General features: G+C 36.5%; 1 protein-coding gene across 1 annotated transcript; it reads right to left on the bottom strand.

The window, feature by feature from the left end:
* Positions 1–18,301: 18,301 nt before the first annotated feature.
* Positions 18,302–24,147, bottom strand: LOC148025998 (cytochrome P450 734A1-like). Its single transcript, XM_087693233.1, has 5 exons — positions 23,200–24,147; positions 22,141–22,364; positions 21,085–21,338; positions 20,556–20,985; positions 18,302–18,984 (listed from the first exon to the last, which is right to left on the bottom strand). Exons 1-5 carry the CDS (start codon positions 23,492–23,494, stop codon positions 18,568–18,570), a joined length of 1,620 nt encoding a protein of 539 aa, XP_087549359.1. The 5' UTR covers positions 23,495–24,147; the 3' UTR covers positions 18,302–18,567.
* Between the last annotated feature and the right edge of the window lie 209 nt (positions 24,148–24,356).

Raw genomic sequence — 24,356 nt, forward strand, 5'->3', positions numbered from 1 at the left:
AGAAGTGGATTCAATACTTGCCTTTGGTAGAGTTTGCCTACAATGCTTCTTACCAACAAAGCATTCAGATGACCCCTTTCCAGGCATTGTATAGTCATGATTGTCAAAGTCCCCTAAACTTTTCTGATCTAACCCTAAGGTTTGAAGCGTCAAGATAGATGTTGAAGACATGGATAATCAAATAAAGTCAATAAGACAAGACATACAAGTGGCCAAGGATAGACAAAAGGCATAATCAGATTTGAAGCGTAAAGAAAGAGTCTTCGAAGAAGGAGACATGGTCTTCATTCGCGTACGCCCTAAAAAGAGTTCTCTATCCCTAGGAGATTGCAAGAAGCTAAGTCCAAGGTATTGTGGGCCGTACAAAATCCTCAAATGCCTAGGACCTAATGCTTATAGATTGCAACTCCCTGAGAACCTAAAGGTTCACAATGTATTCCATATCAGCCTATTGAAAAAATATGTACCCAACCCTAACCATGTACTTGATGACCAACAAATTGTAATGCCTAGTTAAGGAGTCCTTGAACTAAGGCCGGATAGGATCTTAGATGTTAGGGAGAGACAGTTAAGATCTAGAACCTTGAGGGAATGCCTCGTCCAATGGAAAGATTATTCCAAAGAGGATGCCACCTGGGTAGATGAAGGCACTCTCAACCATCAATATCCCCAGTTTATCTCAAGATGAGGACATCTCGATTCTTCTAAGGGGGAGAGAATGTAATATATTGAATAAGTAAAAGAAAAAACAAATTTGTGCCTTCATGGCGGCGCATGAGCTGAGCCGTGACGCCGCGATCCGATAAGGGACAGAGAGGGGGTAGCAAGCTCCTTTGCTGGAGCTTGCTCAGGCCCCTCGCCATGCAAACTAACAGGCAAGGGGGGGAGGATTCCCTCCCCTCCCCTATATAAAGGGGAAGGGCCATTGTTGCAAGGGAGGAAGAGAGGAGGGAGGAAACTAATTCTGCTACCGTCGACGTGCTGTGAGAAGAGGGGAGGTCCGCCATATCGCCACCGCCGTTGAGGAGGAAATCGCCCTGCATCTAATCGACAGTCCGCAGCACCGACTCCATCGACATTCGACGTCATCTCCCCACGTGGCTTCAGAGATTCCAGAGAAGCTCAAGAAGCTTCTTGAAGCTTCTAAGGGGGACCACCCTCAAGCCCCCCTTCCTGTGCTTTTTCATTCCCCCTCCTCCCGGGTTTTTTTAAACCCTCAAGCCCCCTCCCGTGTTTTTTCCCTTCACACCCATATCTTTTTTTTTACACTAAAAACCCCCTCCCCGGTTTTTCTTAGAACCCTTTTCAACCCCTCCCGATTTTTACCCCTTAAAAATCCTTTCACCCCGCCCAGTCTTAAATCCCTTCACCTTTTTCCATGGGCCATTAATCTTCCACATCCTTTGGCCTCGTAAAACCACAAAATTCCTTTTCCCCATACCTAAATCTATAAGTCCCCTCTTGTGAGCCCGTATTTCACTCTATATTCCTTTTAATACACCCCTAAGCCCTTTCTAACCCTGTGTTCCCTTTTCCCTCTCCTCCCTACTATAAACCTTTCCCTCTCCGAAGAAGCTAAGAACCTAAATGTCTTATTATCCCTTCTTGAGGTCAATCATTTGAACATCTCCTTCCCTCGAAAGAGAGATGGTGGAAATCCGAAAAGGAGAGTAAAAGCTGCCTTCACATCCGAAGGGTAACAATTGCGATGCCGCCTAAGAAAGTCCAAGGAGTAGCTGCGGGAGGGTCATCTCTCGGTATCCATGTGGATATTTCACCCCAAAACCAGATTTTTCCTTCTTGGTTTTTTCGATTGTAAGTCAATCATGCAAAGGTGAATTGTTCAGGATATGATATATTTTTCCGAGTTATTTACAATGAAGGAGTTTAGTTTAATTGAATAAATGATAATGTATAGGACATAGTTTCCTTCGAATAGCATCATGCATTTATAACGAATTACGAACAAGATTATCTACTTACTATAGTAGTATATTTCAATTTAAATTTCTGAAGATATAAAAGCTGCATCTTGCACCATGAACCCTATTCTTTTTGCAACAAGTCATGATGAAATTCATGAAAGGTTTTTTTTACGTTGTTCAAATTACTAGGAAATTATCATTGCTAATTGCATATCTTGGCAAGGAAAAGAATGTTAATTGGCATAAGTTTCATTTGCAATGAAAAAGGAAGATTAAATTGAATTTACCTACCACAAAGCAATAAAATTTAGGACTGAAAAATCAATTGTCACAAGGATAACAAATCGTGCCGAGGTGATCAATATTTCCTTCCAAAAGATAGCCAAATCAATCTAAATTTAGAAATACCATGCTGCAAAATATGCCTTGGAAATGATTTAAAGACCAAAGAAATGTTTATACATTAAGCACTTGACTACCTTCCCTGATTGTAGGGTCAATTAATTTCGTAAAGGTAAAAGAACTAGAGTTGTCCCTAAGGTTCTTAAAAAGAGACCCTAGGTCCGACATACGTCAGCTTAAAGAATCTAAAATAGATTATTTCATCGCAGGACTTACGCAGCAAGTACGAAGTCATTTAGTCTTGTGATTTATTCATAAGGAGAAAGGGTAAACACCCTCAACAAGGATGGCAGATCCTTACGCAAGTTATCTTGCAAAAGGACGTATTCTTGGATATCCTTCTAAATAAGGAAAGTTATAAACCGGAAACTAAAGTATCTAATGAACTTTAGGGTTGACCAAGTTGGGTTAATAAGGTACGCAGTAACCCGGAATATAAAGGATCTTGCCAAGTTGCAAGACACCTTGGAACGAGTGTTGATACACTCAAAAGGAAAGAATAATTCCTTAGCAGTTTGCCAAAAAACACGGTCGATTAATGGAAATGTTTTTGCTTGCTAGAGATTTTAGAGCACTGTTTGAATAATGAATTACAAATTAAATGAATACCTATACTTCAGGTTAAAGGCCTGAAGGGAGAGGCAGTTTCAGTTACCCCCGATTGCCTGCCTGACCCTAACCAAGGGGGTTGTTGACCGCACCGGGAACGTGGACCGAACCCGCCACGAGAGGTCTCTCCATTGAGCTCTACTTGGAGCAGGAGGACACTTGGGTAACAAGGGGGCTCTGGCCGTAAATCCCTCGCCTTTCAGGTCCTGCACAAGAGGCTAACGTGACTCGGGATTGGATCTCGAGGCCCGCATACTAGTCTACGGGCAGAAGCTTGAAATAGTGATCACTGTGGATTACTGAATCGCCTTCGGGCAGATTATGGACAAGCCTACGAGCGGAACTCCTTGTATTTCAAAGATAACAATGATGATATGTTAATAAAGAACTTGTTTGATATTGTTTTTCTATGTCACGTGATAAGATTACGTGAAGGAACCAATGTTTAACGGATTAATTAAAGAAGCTGGTTGTTACATGTCAAATTAATGTGTTAGATAATTACATAACTAAAACAAACCGAGGAAAGTGTGGAGGATGGGCCATAGGTCCCCGTCCTGCGGTTGGGTGGTCCCGGTTAGCCGGGAACTTTTCTCAAAGAACCGCAGGATGATCGTCAAAGAAAACGAATAACGAAAGCGATGACCTAGAGTTATGTCTTAACCGATTTATGCTATTTTAGGGGAACGGAATGGGACTATGCCTTATGGCAGAGAGGTTGAGCTTTGCATCCCTCTCGTTTCCCATTCTCCTTGAACCAAGTGCAGTGTGAATCCGCTTCCGACCTGGCGTTTCTGCGTAAAGTAGTTTGCTTGGGTCCGACGCTAGTTGCTGTTAGTTAATGACTAGTCAAGAAAACCCTCATTCCGGTCGATCCTAAGTGGGAACGGCCAGGATACTTCCGCTACATGGCAGACGCGGAAAGACCTAGATCGCAAATCCCGTAACATTCCATGGGAGTGCCGGGCGGAGCTTTCTAGACATCCTTTCCAATGGACTGCTAAGACGTGTCCTGGATGATACGAAGAGGACACGTTACAGTTGAGGGGTAGATTCAACTATAGTTCAAGAGAAAGAAGGTAGTTTAAGAAGCACCAAGGCCTAACAAACATACTAGTGTTGGTTCATCTTTCCCTCTCTACCTCTATAAGAAAAACATATTTTCCTTTAAAACGGCCACTATGAGGGTGGTTTTACCATAGGTATTCATGGCTTTTTGAAAGAAAAGATAAAAAATGACCCAATGAATAGCCCCCTTTTCCAATAAAAAGTGACCCATTGGATAGTCCCCTTCTCCAATAAATTCTAGAATTATACACCTTTAATGTGGATAAAGAAAGAAATTTGGACCAACAACCTTGTGTAATGCTTTAGTCTAATGAATAAATTAGCACTCCTTAATGATAGATATTGGTAGTGATGTATTCTTCTAGGATGGGTGTATGCCTTCACTGTGATATTGATGCATCTACCAACTACCTTCGCTGTGATACCAATGTTGAGATCCTTCATCATACATCAAAATTCAAGACAACGCAATTTGCAAGAGAGAAGAGAAATAAGAAAATCATGCAGAACATGAGATTGGGTATAATCTCCCCCCCCCCCCGCCACGCATGGGAGAACACCTACTCTATGCATGTACTTATGAATTTGCATGAAGCTTTTATGCTAAAGATAATTTAAAAGCATCTCTTTTTTGGGATATTTCATTCTTTGCACAAACATATTTCTTTTTTAAGAAATTTTTCTAATTCTATTTGTAATGAACTATAGGATTAGTATTAAAAGTGATAACCAAGCCCTCTAGGTGTTGACCAAATATATAAACTATGCATATACGCATACAATATCCTAGTACTAATGAGTGTCCAAAAATACATAACATACATAATTACATGTTATAGAGAATTAAATTATAAATAATATTTATGCATTAAAATTCATTTTCTCAAAATATTCAATTTACGTAGCTCTTAATAATCCTTAAAAATTAATATAAAATCATCTTATTTTCATAATAATTCTATAATACTATAAGGCCCATTTAACTTATTAGTTACCAATTACAAGTCACATTTTGCTAATAAATTATATATGCCTTTGCATTTTGTAATATTTCAACCCATCAACAAGGCATTTTACTCTAAGATATTGTTAGTGAAACTAGCACCTAAATAAGCACCAAACTTCGTAACTTCTCACTGCATCAATTATAGAATACCTAGATGGACCTTGAAAAGCCCCATCAAAGTATAGAGTGTAAACTTTAGCTTTGGTGAAAACATGGTTTGGTGGTACAAAAATCATAACCATTTTTTGTTCATGTGGATAGTTTGAACATGTGGATAGTGGTGGCTATATGTGAGCTTTTCTTTTTCTTTAATCTTATATGCCATTTCAAGTCTTGCATGGAATCTTTCTACCATCTCTGCTCTCCTCGGTAACCAATATATTCTTCCATCTTAGTGAGGACTCCTATGTATAGGCTTGACTTCCTGAAATTACTTGTATCAGCTAAAGACATGAAGCTTGAGACTTTCAGAGTTCCATTCTTCTTAATCATGCTATATATGAGGACGCTAATACACAAATTAACACCAAGGGCAAGTCCCATAGCTGTTATCAAGAAATGGTCCAAGACAAAGTTGGAAGAAACCCTAGGGGTCCACCTGATAAAACATGTAACATAGCACATTGTCGCAGCACATAGGGTTGAAGGTCACCACAAGGGTTTGGCAAGAAAATTGGACAAGATAGATGGAGATGTATCTTCAAGAGATAAGTAGATTATAGTGAATGTTTACAGGTTCAAGAGGTACTTCACGATCAATCACGAGGGTTTAGGAGAGAAGATTGTATTGGGGTTCAAGAGCTTTGACTTCGAAGATGGTAGAGATAAGAGAAGAGTTGAAGGTTTCATTAAGCCAAGTCCTTGAAGCTGTTAGTAGAGCTTCCAACTGCATGTTCTTAGCAAAGATCAGAAGTGTATTACCTCATATGATCTAGCTCAAATCAAGCTTGTTTTCTTGACTGTAAGAGAAATCACAAATTATAAAATCAAGTAATGTATCACAATCAACTCTGCATCCCATCATTCATACATGATGCTAGAGCATGAATCAACTTTGCATGATTACATTCAATGTAGACTGTAAGGGACAAAATCTTATGAGTCAATTACAAGCCTTGTAGGGCAAAGAGACTTGCTTCAAGAGAGCTTCAAATAAAGATCCTTGACACAATGTCTTCTATAGAGCAAGAAATGAATTAAAAGAACACTCCTGTAGTTAAATCTCTGAATATGGCTGAAGATTTCAGCCCAAATCAACCCAAAAAAAACATTCAAAATTCACCTCTGATGATAGCATAAACTTCCCCTAACAAGGAGTGCATAGATCAACCAAATACAAGTGTTTATCACACCATAGGAAGCAATAGAGAAGAAAAGGGACCTACTCTCAACAAAATCACTGTGTGGGCTGCCTATTTCAGCCCATATACATGGTATCTACCTTCCAAGAAGACACTTTGATGAAGTACACAAGCAATCCTATATTCAAGAACATGTAACAAGCAATAGGTAGCTTGCAATAAGCATGTAGAAGTAGGAGAGAAGAAGGAAATCTTTATGCCCTTGTCAACCATGTTCTTGCCTATGTATTTCAGCCCCAAGCATGTACATGGAGCAAACAAAATGCTCTCTTGATACCTCTTCTACAATGCTTATGCAATATCAACTTGCATCAAGCATATCAATGCAAGTGGAACTAATAAATGAACATGAATCTTCAAGAGGAGAAAGATAAGTGAAGTTGCTCACAATCCTTTGTTTGGGCTGAAATATTCAGCCCACTTTCTTCACATAAAAAAGTCAAGAAGGCTTCTTGACACACCTCTCTTCAGGCTTCCACAATGGTAGATTACATTAAGCTTCCAAGAGCAAGAATAAGCCCTTTGTGACAGGATTAATCAATAAAGCAAGTAGATGAACTTCAACTCTCTAGGTTATAGGTTTGGAAGACCAATAGTAGTCTTTATTCAACTCTTATAGGACTCAAGAGAGTGAATTTGATGTCTCTCTTGACATGGGAGATCAGGCTCAGCATATAGAGGAATACTTAGGTCAAGAATAAACCTTCTTCAAGAATCCATAAGAGAGCTCTTGTATGTATGGGATGTTGCCCTTTCAATACACAATGCTTGCCTTGTTTGGATAGCCACAAATACTGCTCTTTCTCTGCTATTGCATGAATAAAAGTTCCACTTACGTGGAAAGGGATGAAGGTTTCTCCACTCCTTTACTCCCAAGCTTGAGTTGCATTGTAAAACTCCAATTTGTGTAGCACATACATGATTCGAATCCTGCAGATCATCTTCTCCCAACATGTGCCCTTATTTAGTGCCAACAATTGTGCTAGCTCTCCTTGTTTACGTCCTAGCTGGGATATAAGCTACAGTTTGATATTGAGACAACCATATTGAATGCCTTGGAAGATCCTGTGGTGGAAGAGTCAGTCATTGCATGAGCAAATTTTCTTAATGCATCTGAAGAGGTTAACAAAGATCATGTTTTACTTGATGTAGGGACTCAAATAGAGATTGGTGACTTGTTGGATGCACATTATTTACATGATAAAGTTATTATCTATGAGAGAGTTCATGAGATCAAGGATATGCCTTGAGAGGATGTTAGATATGATACTCCATTGTTGGAAACTATTGCAAATGCTTTATCAAAGGCCTTGATAGGCAATTCAAAGATGCTTCAAGATATGTACTGCTTTACTATTTTTTATGATGGTGAGAATGTGTTGGATGCAAGTGAGGCTGAGTTTGTATTTGATGTGGTTTATAATTTTTAGTATAAGAAGATTTCTATGTGCCGGACTTTGAAAGAGCAAGCATGTTACTATGTATTTGTTAATGGATCCATTGATAGCAAGTATATGGAGATTTAACAACCTCTAGTGTAGGATACACACCCAAGGCCTTATGACCCTAGAAGGGATACTAGTATGGTTTAAGAGTTATGCATATAATAAGTATTTTGATCTATGATCCAGGAGAATGCCTTCTTATATGCATGATAAGCGACAAGTTGACGCTATGGGTGTTTGACCCAGGTGGTGCATTGATGGCACATATCAGATGATGTGCAGGTTCAAAGGGGGTGGATGTTGTGCCACTACACAGACACAGTGTGAAAAACTCTGGAGTGTATCATCATCTAGCTTTCTTATTGATCTAGAGAGTCAATGTCATCTGAGTCATTAGTGCTAGTGTCCATGGCATGGATAGTTCAAAAATACTAGATTTTTGGATAATTTTAATCTTTTTTTAATATTTTGGATATTATTTATTGTAAATATCCTAAAAACCTAAGAAAACTTTTAGAATAGAGTGGCATGAAAAAAGCGAGTTACTTTTTCAGCTAGTTTTGGATTTTTCATAAAAAAAAGATGGGCAAAATTGTGTGGGTCGCAATCACAATTGACAGGCAGCAAACAACACTTGGAACTAGAAGAAGAAGAATGATGGATCTTGAGAGACTTCTAACCAGGTGTCTGGTATTCTGGGGTTTTATCCCCCTTTCGGAGCCAACGGAGCCATCAAATTTGGGTTCTGAGTAGCGAAGAGGAAGCTATTGTTTGATACACGTTCTTGGTCTATGAGAGAGCTCCAGAAGATCTAATGCTTGGAGATTGCTATTGAGTAGTGCCATATGAGGGATTTTAGGTTCTATCAATACATATTGATTTGATTCATTATGCTTTGTCTTCATCGTGTTTACCTCTTGTCTATTCTTTTTCTTCTCTTCCATCTCCTATATCTAATTCCTTCTATCTTGATCCCTTATGGATATGAACTTTCGATAAAAACCCCTCCGATATTGGTGAACCTGATGTGAAAGGTCATTAGAAGGAAAGACAATATGGAGGAATCTTTGAATACAATTTCCAGTGTTATTTTGCAGTAGCTAGTGCTAATATTATTTATTGTAAATATCCTAAAAAGCTAGGAAAACTTCTAGAATAGAGTGACATGCAAAAAGCAAGTTACTTTTTTAGCCAATTTTGGATTTTTCATGAAAAAAAAGATAGGTGAAATTGCACAGGTTGCGATCGCAGTTAAGAGACAGCAAACAACACTTCGAACTAGAAGAAGAAGGAGTGATCTAGGGAGATTTCTGACTAGGTGTCTGGTACCCTAGGGTTTTACCCCCCTTTTGGAGCCAATGAAGCTATCAAATTTGGGTTTTGAGCAATAGAGATGAAGTTGTTATTTGATACATTTTTTGGTCTACGAGGGAGCTCCAGGAGATCTAATGCTTGGAGATTTCTTCTGAGTAGTGCCAGACAAGGGATTTCATGTTCTATCAATACATATTGATTTGATTCATCGTGTTTTGTCTTTATCGTATTTACCTCTTGTCTATTATTTTTCTTCTCTTCCATATCCTATCTCTACTTCCTTCTATCTCTAATCCTTGGTTGATACAACCTTTCGACTAAAACCCCTTTGACAACGTCACCTTCTTGTATAAATTTTATGGCCATGACTATTATTTTTGTATATGATATTCAATTAGTTTGTGAATGTAAGTTATGATTAATACACACTTTTTTGACCATTTGCTCAAAGTTTGAGATTGCATGATCAATTATCTCCGATTGGAACTTTTTCAAGTGTTGTATGTTATCGTGCCACTACGTGGACACTGTGTGAAAAACTCTAGAGTGTGGCTTTCTTATTGATCTAGAGAGCCAATGCCATATTAGTCATCATCATTAATGTTAGTGTCTATAGTGTGGATGGTCCAAAAATATTAGATTTTTGGACAAGCTTAGCTAATTTTTGATATTTTAGATATTATATCTTGTAAAAATCCAAAAACTATAGAAAACTTCTAAAATAGGATGACATGTAAAATAAAGCAGATAGCTATCACCCATTTTGAGAGAATTTTATGTAAAAAGAAGGATTGGTGAAATTGCGCGATACACGATCGCAATGAACAACACTCTGAAGAACTAGGAGATGAAGGAGCGATCTGTTAGCATTTTGGCCAAGTGTCTTGGTTTTCTACCTCTCTTTTGGAGCCAATGGAGGCATCAGATTGGCGGTCTGAGCAGCATACATGAAGGTATTGTTTTATACATGTTTTTGTCTACAAGAGATTTATCCTCTCATAATGCAAAAATAAAATGATAGGCTTCAACTCTATGAGTATTCTTCTACATCTTCTATTTCTTTCAACCCCTTCTCTTCCGTCTACTCCTCTCCCTGAATCTCCCTTCACCCTATTGTCTCTTATCCCCACGGTAGAATTTTGATTCCAAACATTGCTCCAACAACGTATTCTATAGACAAGCAATACTTTCCTCTGATTGCTAGCTTGCATAGAGAGCAAGGACATGGGACATGCTGATTAAGATTTGCCTTGTAATCTTGAACATCACAACCATCATCGTTTTCCATTTTTTCTACGTTATGACAAATAATTGGTTTTTGTTTTCATTCTCTTTTACTTTTTTAATTTTTTTGAGAATGGATTTCTTCTCTTATAACTCAATAGAATTAACGTCAATTGAAAAGTCTTGGTTTACAACACATAACAAACTAGTTTAATATACATTATAAAGATTCCATATAAACTTTCTTACATTTTAACATAAATTTTTAGGAGCTATTGAGCCTACACAAGTAGAAGGCAAAGAGTCATCTTTTATTTAAGTTTTTCCAATAGCTAAGATACATTACATCATGATAAGAATCCTATTGTAAAGATTTACCCATGAAAATTAGATACATTAATAGCATGGTTAACCATAGATTCCTTCAAAATAAACATTAAATAACTTTTAGATTTTCCATTCACTGTATCTACTTAAGGTTGATTCTAATATAGAGAAGATGATCGGCATTGATAAAGCAATACATACCATTCCATATCCAACACCTTTCATAATGTAAAAAGATCATAAAGTCAAATTGAATCTAAGGTATGCACAAATTGATCATTTTTCATCCAAATTCTAGAGTGTGCATGGCCTTGCAAATCTAGAGACTATAGTCATATCTAGGTGTATATCTATATTTGTAACATGTCTATCCACCAAATCCTAATGGCACAAATTTATCAAGAGGTAATCAATGTAACTTCTACTCAAAACTCCCTTATAATAATCAAACTACATTACCTTAGACTACTTAAGTCTACCCTCGGGGGGTTTACTATATATATATTCTCTATATAACGTGCGTTCATGGCCTATTTATAAAAATCCGAATCTGTGTATTTTTCTTGAATAAAACACAACCCTTTTCTATTCAATCTGTAAGTAATCCCTTTATATGACACCCTTCTGTATGTAAAAAATGTATAAAAATGGTATTTTAAAAACCCCTTATTTTGAACTCATGTTATACATACATATATTCATGAGTGACCCCCCCGAGAGTCTACCTCATAGGGAAAGTTCTACCTCAACCCCACAAGGATCGACCTAATGCAAGCCTTAATTGTGACTATACTCTCCTACCATGGTTATCTAACATTAGCTTAATATAACTACTTTGCTATCATTTCTCAAACTTAAGTAGAACATTGCATTGCTTTAAACAGAGTGAGAAATCACGGGGAGCAATATATATCAAACCACTTTATTAATAAGGTATAGTCTCAACTCAAGCCCCCTGAAATAACATTGATTTGAATCTAGGATAACACACTAGGATAGTTGATATTCGATCATTCCTAACTTGACCTAATCTAGCATTTTAGATTTTTAATGGAATTCTCTTGGCTAACCAAGATCACTTTGCTGTATAAAAAATCCATGGGAAATTTAAACACCCTCTTCCCTCGAAGAGTAGCTTTAGTTTTCTAACTAACCCAACACAATTTATCCACCTCTTTCTGTACTCTTTGTTTCATGTTCTCTCCCCCTTCTCTTTCTTTCTTTCTCTCTCTCTCTCTCTCTCTCTCTTTCTTTGTTGACCCTCACTTTGTTTCTCTCCATCCCCTTGTGTTTTCTCTCATTCTCCTCTCTCCCTCCCTTTCTCTCTCTCTTTCTCTCTTTCTTTGTTATCTTTCATATTTATTCTCTCTCTCTCTCTCTCTCTCTCTCTCTCTCTCTCTCTCTCTCTCTCTCTCTCTCTTTTTCTTTTTCTTCTTCCTCTCCCATTTCCTCTCTTCCTCCCTCAATGCACCTCATTCTTAAGAAAAACAACCAAAAGAAAAGAAGAAAGAACAAGAACAAACCAAGAGGAGGCAATGTACTCATCGCAAAGGCTGGAGGATGGATTCTTCGTCTCCTCTTCGTGATAGCCTCTCTTTTTCCTTTTTTCACTTGCTCCTCTTCTTTGCGAATAGCAGTGGCGACGGTGAAGACCTCCTTCTTTGTCTTTCTCTCTTTCTCTCTTCCTCTCCCTCTCCCTCCCAAAGCCAGGATCTCTTTCGCTCTCTCTCAAACTCTTTGCAGCAAAATGTTGTGCTCAAGTTTCAACCACTTTTTTTTTCTCAGAGTACCGTCGTTATTTGCTTCGCTAATTTGTGTTGAAAATGCTCGTCGTTAATACCCATGTTCCCTTGTAGTGGCACTACTTCTTGGATGTCTAGGGTGTAGAAATACTTGGCCCTCTCTACTACCAAGGTCAAGTATATTGTAGCCACTGAGGCTGGCAAGGAGGCTCTTTGGTTAGGCTATCTGGTGGTCCTTACACTGTATTTGGACTCTATGAGTGCTATTTACTTATCCAAGGATCCGATCTTGCATGTGAAGACAAAACACATCAAGAAACCTATACCTAGCTACTCATGTATTACTATAATAATATTATCCATACACCTATATATTATAGGTGGTTGGTTCCCATCATTGTCACTTCATTCTTTAATCTTTCAATGGCATTTGAATAAAGGGAAGGCCAGTCACACATGGTGATGTGTCTCTCTCTCTCTTGCTCTTGCTCCTTCCACTATAACTCTTGCTTTTGCTTATGTTCTTTCACTCCGAGAGTTGACTCCCTTTATCCGAGAGTTGACTCTTGCTTTTGCTTATGTGCTTCCACTCCGAGAGTTGACTCCCTTTATCCATTATATGGCTTTAATAATTGGTTTTGAGTCAAGTACATTGGCATTATATGGATTTTGTGATGAACTGTAGTAAGGTTTCAACATGGTCAAAATATAAGTATGCACCTTCCTACCTATAAGATGCCTTATGCTCATGATCACTAGACAAAGAAAATAATAAGATATACATATATATTTTTTGTGTGAATGCTTTCAAGAGGATGGATGGATATTCTGGGGAAGAAGCTATGCGTTTCGGAAATATGCTTTGCTTTTTGGAGGAATTTACGATATCATGATATGCAAGAGAGGACTCTTATTCTCTCATTCTGTTATTCATGGGTTTTAGTCATCGCATGCAATAATAGCATTTTAGCGTGAAGGAGAGCTAGTATGCCAACTCCTACAATAGGGTAGTGATCAATTTTGAAAATGATGGTTTTTCATTACAACTAAGGACAGAAGTGGAGTTATTTTATGTTATCCCCGTCATTTTAATTACTCTCATTCTTGGCTTCAACGTTTTGGTTGCGATCCATGTGCTTGGGGTCGAGTTATTTGTCTTCTATATTCTTGTGGTTTCTTTTCTTTACTCTTAGATTGCTTTCATGATGTGTTTGTCTTAACAAGATGAGTTTATGGATTCCATAGCCTGGTTCATCCTATCCAGACAATGAGAGCATATTTTCCAAACCATTTCTTATTCATTTTTACAACATTTTAAAATATCCATGAAAATATGCAACTCATTCAAGGTTTAAAGTGAAGGGAAAAGACATGAAGATGACATGTTTTACTAGGCAAAAAAGTGCATTTTATGGAGCATTTTAAATCCAAAGGTAGGATAGAGCACTAGTTGGCATTGTGGGTAGTAGTGGATAATATGCTCTCATTGTGGGTAGTTGTCATTACAGCAAAATGTATTTCACTCTACTTTATAAGGAAAAGGGAGGGGGACACTTGACTGGTCAAAAAGTGGGGGCAAGAATTGGAGGGACATGACCAGAGGGTGAAAAGCACAAAGATTAAACAAGAAAAAAAACAAAATCATAGAGAAAATGAAAGAGGAATTCATAATTTGCATCTTCAAGTTGTGATGCAACCTAAGGCCATGATCTTGTCCCCTTAACTCTTAACCAAATTCATCAAATGAATGTAGAACTTGAGCCTATTTGTTGAGAGGAACACAATGCTACCAATCTTGCATGATATTACAAAGTATTTTGAAGTATTACAAAGAAAAATATTTCAAAGTGTTTTGAATTTTGGCTTTTTAGTATTACTCTCTTCTCTCTACTTTATTCTTTATTTCTTCTCCTTTTCCACATACATGACGAGTGTTCATGTGCACAAGCGAGGTGGTTAAGCATAATAATTTGAAGCAAAGAAGTTAAGAAGATGCTGATGGATTGAAGTGTTTTAGCATATTCAAGCCTTATTCAAGTGTTTTAGTATCCATCAAAAGCATCAATGGCCCTGGAGAGACTATATTCTTACATGTAAGTAGACTTGTTTTAATAATAGTTTGAGAAAATGATAAGACATGGTTGAAATATGATATTATTCTTTAATTTCATGCTTTCATGGCTCAATCTATTACAATTTTAAATTATTTATGAAAATATGAAGAAAAATATTAAATAATTCTTTAAAATGTAAATTAAATATAAAAAGCATAAATAAATAATGAAAAATCAAGGAATGGCCCCTAACATTTAAAATTTTAGAAATATTCATAAGACATCATGAAATGAAAAATTTTCCAAACTTCCTATGGAAACTATAGATTGGTAGTACAAAATTCATTTGATATATTTTCATTCAAGGTAGCAAGAGACCATAAGTCTCAATTCCTTGAGTGTGTATATCAACGTTACGATATGTGTAGATGCACACTCATGAAAAGCAACACTGCAATATGTATAGATGTATTCATGGAATGTAAAATAAACAATTTTGCACTATCATAATGATTAGTTCAACATTTTTTGAGTGCATTTCATACACTTATGGTATTGGATTGTTTGAGCACATTTCATACACTTATTGTATAATTGTATATTTCATCTTGCATAGATTATTGCATGACACTTGTATTATTAAGACTAAGCGTGTGAGAATATTCTAATTGTAGGATAGTAACATGGGATTCTTTTGGGTCTTTGTGACATTTATAGGAGCATTATTGTGATGTTTTATGAGCAAATATGGGGGTGTAAAGAATCATCTCTAACCATATACAATGCATGTTGTGTTTTTTCTTGACTCAAAGTACCTACGTTCCATTAACTTGTGCAATAGATTGGAATGATGATTCAATGATAAAGATACCATTCAAGTATTATCTACTAAAGGTTCATTGTTAGATTCTAAAGTTTGTTGTTTAATAATCAATAATGAGAAGCCAAATCTTTCATAAATATTTCAATTAGATCATTACAAAAATCAATCATAAATTAACATCTTCAATTCACGTCAAAATCATTGTGAATTTTGATAGTATAAATGTAACTCAAGTATTTTACACCATGATAGATTAGACGACTAATGTTATTGTTGATTTTTCCATTTTGCAAAAAATAGAATTTCTCTTTGTGTATTACAAGATAAGAACAAGTGCATAAAGCATCCTATATGTGAAGATATCTCATTGATATAGAAGTTTCCAAAAAGTCACAGTAGTACCTCTATATCTACAAAGAAGAGAAAGAAAAGAACATGAAATAAAAATAAAGTGCAAAGAATATGGCATGGCATAAGATTGGTAAGCATTGTCTTCCCCATATAAAAGTAGAAAAAGCTCCAACATGCTAGATAGTAAACCATGTAGAAACATGCTTCCCCTTCTAGAGCCCTTCTTCAATCCTTGGTCTAAAAACCCAAAACACTTGGAGGCTTATACTACTGCAATGAAAAGACGACATCATACACTTAGTGTCACACATTGAAATAATCATTTATCATCATGCATAAAAAATTTATTGCCATAGATTGATATAATGATGTTAGTTTTCATGCTTCACAGGAATCTAAGAAGTGAAGAGGAGAAAATAGGAATAAGATGATATACATTTTAAATATATGTTAATAAATACTTGCTCTCAAGATGGCACAACTATATAAGTTGTAAGAGGTCATTCAATCATTATCAATTTCAAACAATAAGACAAACTCCTCTTTCATCTCCAACCTTCTTCTCTCATCTTCCATGGCTTTCTTTACCTCTCTCTTATCTTTCTAGTCTTTCTCTCTCCTCTTTTCTCTCTCTTTTGCACTATTCTCTCTCCTCTCTAGTCCTCTTCTTGAGAGATAATGTGACATGAGGCCAACATGTTCTCCCCCAAGCGCAGTCACCACAAGTAGCTATTTATACATAGGTAACCATAGCACATGGATAATCCAAATGTTTATTAAATTCCCTCCATTTAACAAAATTGTTACTAACAAAAGGACACCATTTGATGGGGTCATATCACCTTGTCTTAATAGAAAAAGGGTTGAAAAGATAATAAAAAAGGTCTTCTTAAATTGGAATAGTGCAACATCTAAAAATAGGCTTTCCATATCATCTCCTTCACATTAATACCTTTCTTCTAAACTTTGAGAAAAATTAAGGGCTTGATTATGCATGTGAAAAGTCATCTCACACTTATTGCAAAGCAAACTAATAATTAGATTCTCCCACCCTTATAACATGAAATTCTAATTGTGATCTCACATAATGAGTAACATGACCATCCTCAAATCCTACTCTTAGCCACTACAAACCATCTAGACTCACAGAAAAATGTCAAATCCACATATGATATTGTGGACTTGTAGAAACAAAAGATAATGAGAAATACAAGATCCTAAAAATGGAAGAAAAGGATCCAAATCTTGGGTATGGTCCTACCATATATGAGGAGAGCAAGTAAAGAGTAGAGAATGTAACCTAAGCAAACATTTTGTTCCTTTCAAAAAGTAAAAGTAATAAAGGAAATGCAATTATAAATAGTTGAAGCATGGAATGGAAAAGGAGTCTAGAAGAAGACATAGAAGATCTCTATACCTAATATGTAATAATTGTAACCATCTCATTTAGTATTTAGAAAAAATAACCAACAAAAATCTATCAAATACAACAAAATAAGTACCAAAATATCTTAATAAATGATGATATTTAATCAAATATTTCCATGTAAGTGTTTAAATATTGATCTTTGTTAACATCAATGTATTTTGCTCACTTAGGGGTAGACTATGCTTGTGTCTTACCTTTTTGGTAGAAATAATAAATAATGTTACCAATGGTCATATGGACTATGGCTAGTCATTTATTCCCTTATGGACAACTCAAGCATTGGTTAGTTTTTCCAAACTTAGATATGTGTTATACACCACAACTAGAAAATGATGTTCAGGGCTTCGTTACTAAAAGACCAAAGATACCAAATCAATTGCATTAGGAATGATAATATGTGCCACAACACAAATTTTTTGGCATCATAATGTATGTGCATTCCTCAACTTCAATTATTGATTTTCAAAATGTTGATGATGAAAATCTACATGTTATCTTCTATATTGCACAACATAATTTGATGGCTTTTTAATTTCTAACACATTAGTTCATAGAGGTACTCCAATTTTTCGTAGTTTGATTGATCAATATGTTGAATAATATTTGTCCAAATTTGATCAAGTAATAGAGTTGAAATGACATGAAGAAAAAAAAATGAAAACTTAATTTTATATGAATACACTTGCATATCAGAGTCAATGTTGCAGTTTGCTTGCCTCTAGAGTGGGAAACTATGTAATTCAAGCAATTGAAAATGCCAAAAAGACAATCTTATAGCATAACAAGTTATTGTGTTGTAGATTCCTTTATTATTAGAGAATGTCTGAGTGACATCTCTATGTTTGAAGCTTTTAAATATTTTATCATTTTTATTTTTCATTGTATTTATTGCAACTCACAAATCATATATAACTATTATCTTTCAGATCTCGACTTAGTTAGAAGTCTTAAATCCACATTCAAATTGAAAAGGCTCTCAATGAACATCATTTCATGTGTTCATGATTCAGAATAGCAAGATCTTTAAAGTTCCATACCTAACTATCCAATCTTCATGGAAAAAATTCACATTATGAGACCCATTACATAAATGGATGGATACAATTTAGAAGTCTTAAATCCACATTCAAACTGAAAAGGGTCTCAATGAGCATCATTTCATCTATTCATGATTAACAATAGCTAGAGCTTTAAAGTTCAATACTACGTAACTATCCAATCTTCATGGAAAAACTTCCCATTATGAGACCCATCACATAAATGGATGGATACAATCTATTGTACAATATAAAATTTTAATGGACTTCGACTAGAGAAAGTACACTTGTAAACGTTTTATGCCACAATAGGCTTTACAAGGTAAGTTTCATAATGAAAGATAGTATTTTCCTATCAATTATAATTGTGCACAAGAGTTGTGACTCAAATGTACACCAAACACAATCTTTGCCTTTTTCTACATGCTAACTAGTAGGGATGAACATAGATCAAAGAGGATGGAGAATAATTTGCATCCCATGTTGGGGTTGAATAGTGATGAGTTGGATAGGTGCATGCTTGTAAGATGGCGAAATATGAAATTCGAAACGTTGCAATAAGGATGCAATGACAATTTTGGCTTCCAAGAGAGCAAATTGTTGTCCAATGCACACCCTTGGACCAAAAGCAAAAGGCATGAAGGCCATTGGATGTTTTGTTGCACTAGCCACCCCTCTTGCAAATCTTTCTGGCTTGAACTCATCGGCGTCATCTCCCCATATGTCTTTTCTATGATGCATCACAAGTGTTGGGAACAATAAAGCCATCCCTTTTGGTAGATCCAGCTTTATTTCCCTATTTAGATATCTTGTCAGAGACACCACCGGTGGATACAACCTTAGTGACTCATACAATATCATTGTCACCTAAAATAACACAAGAGAAAAAATTTTAATATCCAATTTGTAGTCAAGAATCTCATTTTACATGCAAAATGAAATTTGTTTTGGGTATCCAAGCACACATGTGTACCATGCACATGTAACTATTTTATAATTCAAGTTTGGTTAATGCTTTGTAGGTCTTCTACCATTAGAAAGAGTTCACCCTAAGGGTAATATTTATTGTAAGTTTAAAAACATCATACATAATTTGCATTTCACAATGAGTCAAAAAACTCTAATATTCTTCTTTCCTCCTATCAAAGAAGGTGATTGTTCCTTAGTTTGTGTCATAAAGGCTTGCAACATCTAACATATCAACCAATCTAAAATTTAATTAGTGCTTACATAGAAGAAGTTCCTATGACAATTTGAGTAAGGAAAGACAACCACAATAAAGAAAATACTTACTATTTAGTACTTTGTTTAACTTAAGTACTTCATGATGTCAAGAGGCAATTGATTTTCATTAAGATTCCATTTGGCAAGCAAACACTTACATGTATATTCTAAGAGTAAAAAATAGGCATGTTATATATGATTATATGGTCTTCACTTTGACATCTGAATTTATTTGCCACTAGACTTTTTAGAAAAGAGTGCTCTATTTGAGTGAAGAATACACATATACAATTTTTGGTAGGCAAGCATGGTGTGAAGAATACACATCCATGATGTTTAGGAGACATGCATGGTGTGAATAGTGTTGCATTTATTATGTTCTTTGTCCTATAATTGTACTAGCAAAACTATATATGCTTTTTGCTTTTATCGCAACTCATTGCAGTGAGTTTCTCTTTGAATGCAAGAGTCATGCTAGCATATTTATGGTTGATGCATGATTGTTTTATTGCATTTACCACACAAGAAGTACGAAGACGTGTCATTACTAAGTCCACATGTGAAAAGGAAGCACACATCAATTAATAACTACTCAAAACAAGTCAACTTTGTGTGTGTCTCCCCAAGGATTCTAGTGTACACATCCCCAAGGATTCTAGTGCACATGTTCCCCGTATAAAATAAATGAAAAATTTAATTTGGAAGTTAGTGACACTCTTGTTAAATGTGACATGCACTTAGTCCATCCTTTGAAAATCAGCATAAGCCTCAGGTAGAATGATAAAGGAGTTGGTTTACATATGGGAATTTATATGTAAGGGTTTTCTTAATTACCCATTGAATGTACATATGCATTATTACTTAGAAATATACCCATCAAAGCCTGCACATTGTGTACATAAGGGTGAAGCCTTAACCAAATCCTAAAAGTAAGGGTGTGTAAGAAAAAGAACAATGCCTAAGGTAGTGAAAGAATGATCTTATAAAGGAAAATGGGAGAAAGAGGTATCCATTTTAGGTGAGTGATAGATATGAGGCTCCATAATGCATATGCAAGAGTGTAAAAATAATGCAGTTTTTTAATGAGACATGAATCGCAAAAGTTTCTCAACTCTAACACTCATTTCTATAACCTCTAAATTTTACAAGAAAAATAGGACCATCGACTCACTTCTCAAGAATTAAAATATGCAAAAAGTTAGGTTAATACGTACATCTTTAAGTTGACCCAATGCCACAGCCTCTGCTAGGGGCATGTTTCTGCACACTTGCAAAACTTCAGCACGTGCTTTGGCCTGCCACTTGGTGTGATGTGCAAGCAACATTGTTGTCCATGTGAGCAAGCTAGAAGATGGCTCATGGCCAGCAAAGAGAAAGGCCTTACACTCATTCACAACATCTTGTTCACTCAAAATTGGTGCCACACATCCTTTGGAAATATAAGACTTTTCATCACCATTACTTCTAATTTGTTTCTTGTGGTTAGCCATGAGCATGAGACTTAACAAGTCTCCCTTATGTGCGTTTCCTTGGTCTTGAATTGCCTCAATTAATGTCTTCCTATCTTTCACAATCTTATGAAGCTCCTTTTGCACTTGCCTATCAAGCCGCCATCGTAAGCGATTTTTACATGTGGGCAAGAACCTGCATGCATAGTAAAAGGCATTGAGATTCAAGCTACATGCACTAATCCATTAAAAACTTCTAATGTAAAACATTAAGTAATAATAGTCTTTGGCTTGCCTGCTCCCTGGTATGTATGCAGCTTGATCAAACTTTAGTATGAGAGCCTCTTGTTGCCTTTGCATATCAAATACTTTCTTGCCTTGGGTATAACCATCATCACCAAAGGTTGTGCAAGAAATAATATCAGCCGCTAACTCAACATATTCCGCATTGACCTCTACTTCTGCTCTGCTTGAGGGGCTATTATAGCATGATCTTTCCCATTTGTCAAATAAGGTGTGGACAATATCTAGTATAGGAGGAACCATGACCTAGCATAATATAACTTTCATTAAATGCCAATTTTCATAAATATAACCCTTTTATGTTAAAAAGACTATGTACTTAAGGACATGTATGTTTCACTTAGAGCCACATATTTAGAAATTTGGGAATTCCTAATGTGATTAATATTTGGACACATGGTTAAATCTTATCCCCTTACTTGAAGGTGAAATTTTTCTTAAATACTGTATAAGTAATCCCTGCACGTCCCACACTCAAATATGGGGTTAAGATTTAACCACTTGGTCAAATCTTTACTCCTTATTTGAAAGTGAAACTTAGGACACTCCCGAATTCTCTAATATGGTATTTTAGTATACTTGTATAAATTTATAATGTAAGAAAAAAGTAGTAATGTCATAACTATTTTCAATCTCTACACAAAACATAAACAACTTCAAGACTGTATCATTGTACTTCTCACATGTATCTTCGACTTGAAGAAAAAATTTGTAGCGAATGAATTAAATGATTCTAGTTACATAGAGATCAAACATCCAATCCTTGACATTCAACATGCATACTTGGTTTCCTTAGCAAGTACTTAACTATACTACATGTGATGCATGTGAGTGCACTTTTGCAAAACACCAAAAGAAATATTTCCCTGGCCCATAAAAACCCTCAAGAAAAAATTGCATGTGTATACACTACTTATATCAAAAGGTGGAGACATATATAACCAGGCAACAATTTTTTAGGTCAACAAGTATAGTTTGCACCATATTGTGACTAATTTTACAAGTGTTTTGGAAGCACAATGGGTCTTTTATTTAGTTCAAGTGCTACCTGAAGCTTGTCAAGCCGGAAGGCATGATTTGCCACCTTACGATGAGCTTCCCACATGTCCCCATTTAGTGAAGGGAGGCTCTGACCTAGGAGATCCACATGTTCTGGTCTAGCAGATTGCTTGAAATAGTCCCATGATTTGTCATTCAATACTTGTTTTATAAGATCGGGTGTAAGCACAAACAACCTAGCTATCCAACCATACCAATGATAGAACTCCTCTCCTGCTCAAAGCATGAAAACCATAAGAATACAAAGAAGCAAAATCAACTACCTTAATTTTAACAACTATTTGTAATTCTTCACCTTTCACCTCCCTTTTACTACAACATACTTCAAGAGTGATTTCTTCATTGTGTGATGAAACACTCAAAGAACTACTTTAATGGCAAAACACCATTAAACAAACATTCAAACAATGTATGTGTATCATTTAGATGATCTCCAACCTTTGTAAGACACTCAATATACCAACTTTTATAATACCACTACTCCAAAGAACAACTCATAACAATAATTGATATCATGTTTACCTGAATCATTGATTAGCATAGAGAGCCATCATGTAATTAGTATAATACTCTACAAGATGCATACCATGAAGTTTAGAACATTTTAGCATAAGGTTCATTATAGACCTAGATGATGATTACCATAAGGTTAAATAGGTCACTTTATGAAGCATGGTAGTTTATTAATACAATGGGGCTCTTTGAGTGGCCGACAACACATGATAGACCATTTTAGCATGGCATAAAATATGTTTGTCAACGAGTTGTGAGATCGCCTCAATATTGTGGGGCAGGTGTTGTATTGATAAACATAGGGATAATCAAGATGCTTAAGACCGTAGACTTTAGACAACATAACGTAGCGAAGCATGAATTTGTATATTGAGATGCAGACCATAGAGTTTAGAGCATTTTAGTATGATAGTGAAGCATGATTCCATACACAAAGAGATGCTTATCATAAAGTTTAGGTTACTTTAGTATGTTGAGGCATATTGGTAGCTTATTAATACACTGCCTACAAGATAGGACCAACTGAGATGCTTACCGTACAGTTTAGACCACTCGGCATAGTGAGGCATCACCCGTGGGACAATATCATGGGAGATGGTGGGCATGGGAGCGGACTTAGCCAATTCATAAAGGGCGGTGTACTCGGGGATGTTGCCATGGTGGAAGCGATAGCTGAGGCCTTTGATATTCTGCTGCTGCAGTCGTCGGGAGATAAGCCAGGGTCTCACCACGCACATCATACCGAACCTCCAACAAAGGATTACCAATATCATCATCACCATGATCATCAAGGCACGGATAACTGCAGCAACCTCTACTGATAACATCATGGCGGGGATCACAACACCAATGGGGAGACTGATACTGTCTGGGTCTGTACTGTATCAATACTGGGCGAATTGTTTGCTGCGTATCTATGTCGAGCGCAGAGAGAGATCATGAATCGTGAGCTGTGTATCTATGTCGAGCTCAGACAGAGATGAATTGTAAGCTATGTATGTGATCTATACATAAAGAAGATATATATATATATATATATATGACGTCCAGAGGGAGCAGAGATGAATGATAACTGAGATTAAAGCGCAGAATGAGTGGGGGAGCAGAAGGCTGTCAGTGTGACTGTGTGTGCGGCGAGTGTTGGCTCTCTTTGTTCCTTAGATACTGGGAATTATTTCTGCTTGTCCCTAATTATTGCTGATAATACGACATCTCGTCGTCTCGAATCGATCCTAATCGTCCCCAACAACAACAACGAAGTACAGTAAGACACTACAGGTGGCCTCCTGAGTCCTTACTGGTTGGTAACTGGGGCCTAGCGCAATGATTTCTGAGCGGCTTTTGGGAATTGGGTTGATTGAATCATTGGAAACCAAAGGTAAACCTGGTCACCCCGCTGACAGCAAATGGGTTTTAACAAATTTCTCTGCTTTCTCTCCCAGTCGCTGTTATTTTAATTTTTATAAATATCTTTTATCGAGAGGCGGAGTCTGAGAGAAACATTGATACTAAGAGCGCTGGGACTAGACGCAGGCTGTGCCGCTGTAGCCTGTCCTCCCGATCACCGCTGCCTAGCTGGCACTCCGATACAGACTCTGCCTCGCATTCATAAATATGCTGTTTGCAGCACGTGATTGAATACAGCATGGGCCCGGGCGCCGACACGTGGACGGCCGCGTGGCTGTCGCCGCT

This window comes from Lygodium microphyllum, chromosome 14 (assembly GCF_053477565.2).
Source record: "Lygodium microphyllum isolate KBCC chromosome 14, Lygodium_microphyllum_v1.1.10, whole genome shotgun sequence".
In the NCBI taxonomy this organism is placed as follows: domain Eukaryota; kingdom Viridiplantae; phylum Streptophyta; class Polypodiopsida; order Schizaeales; family Lygodiaceae; genus Lygodium; species Lygodium microphyllum.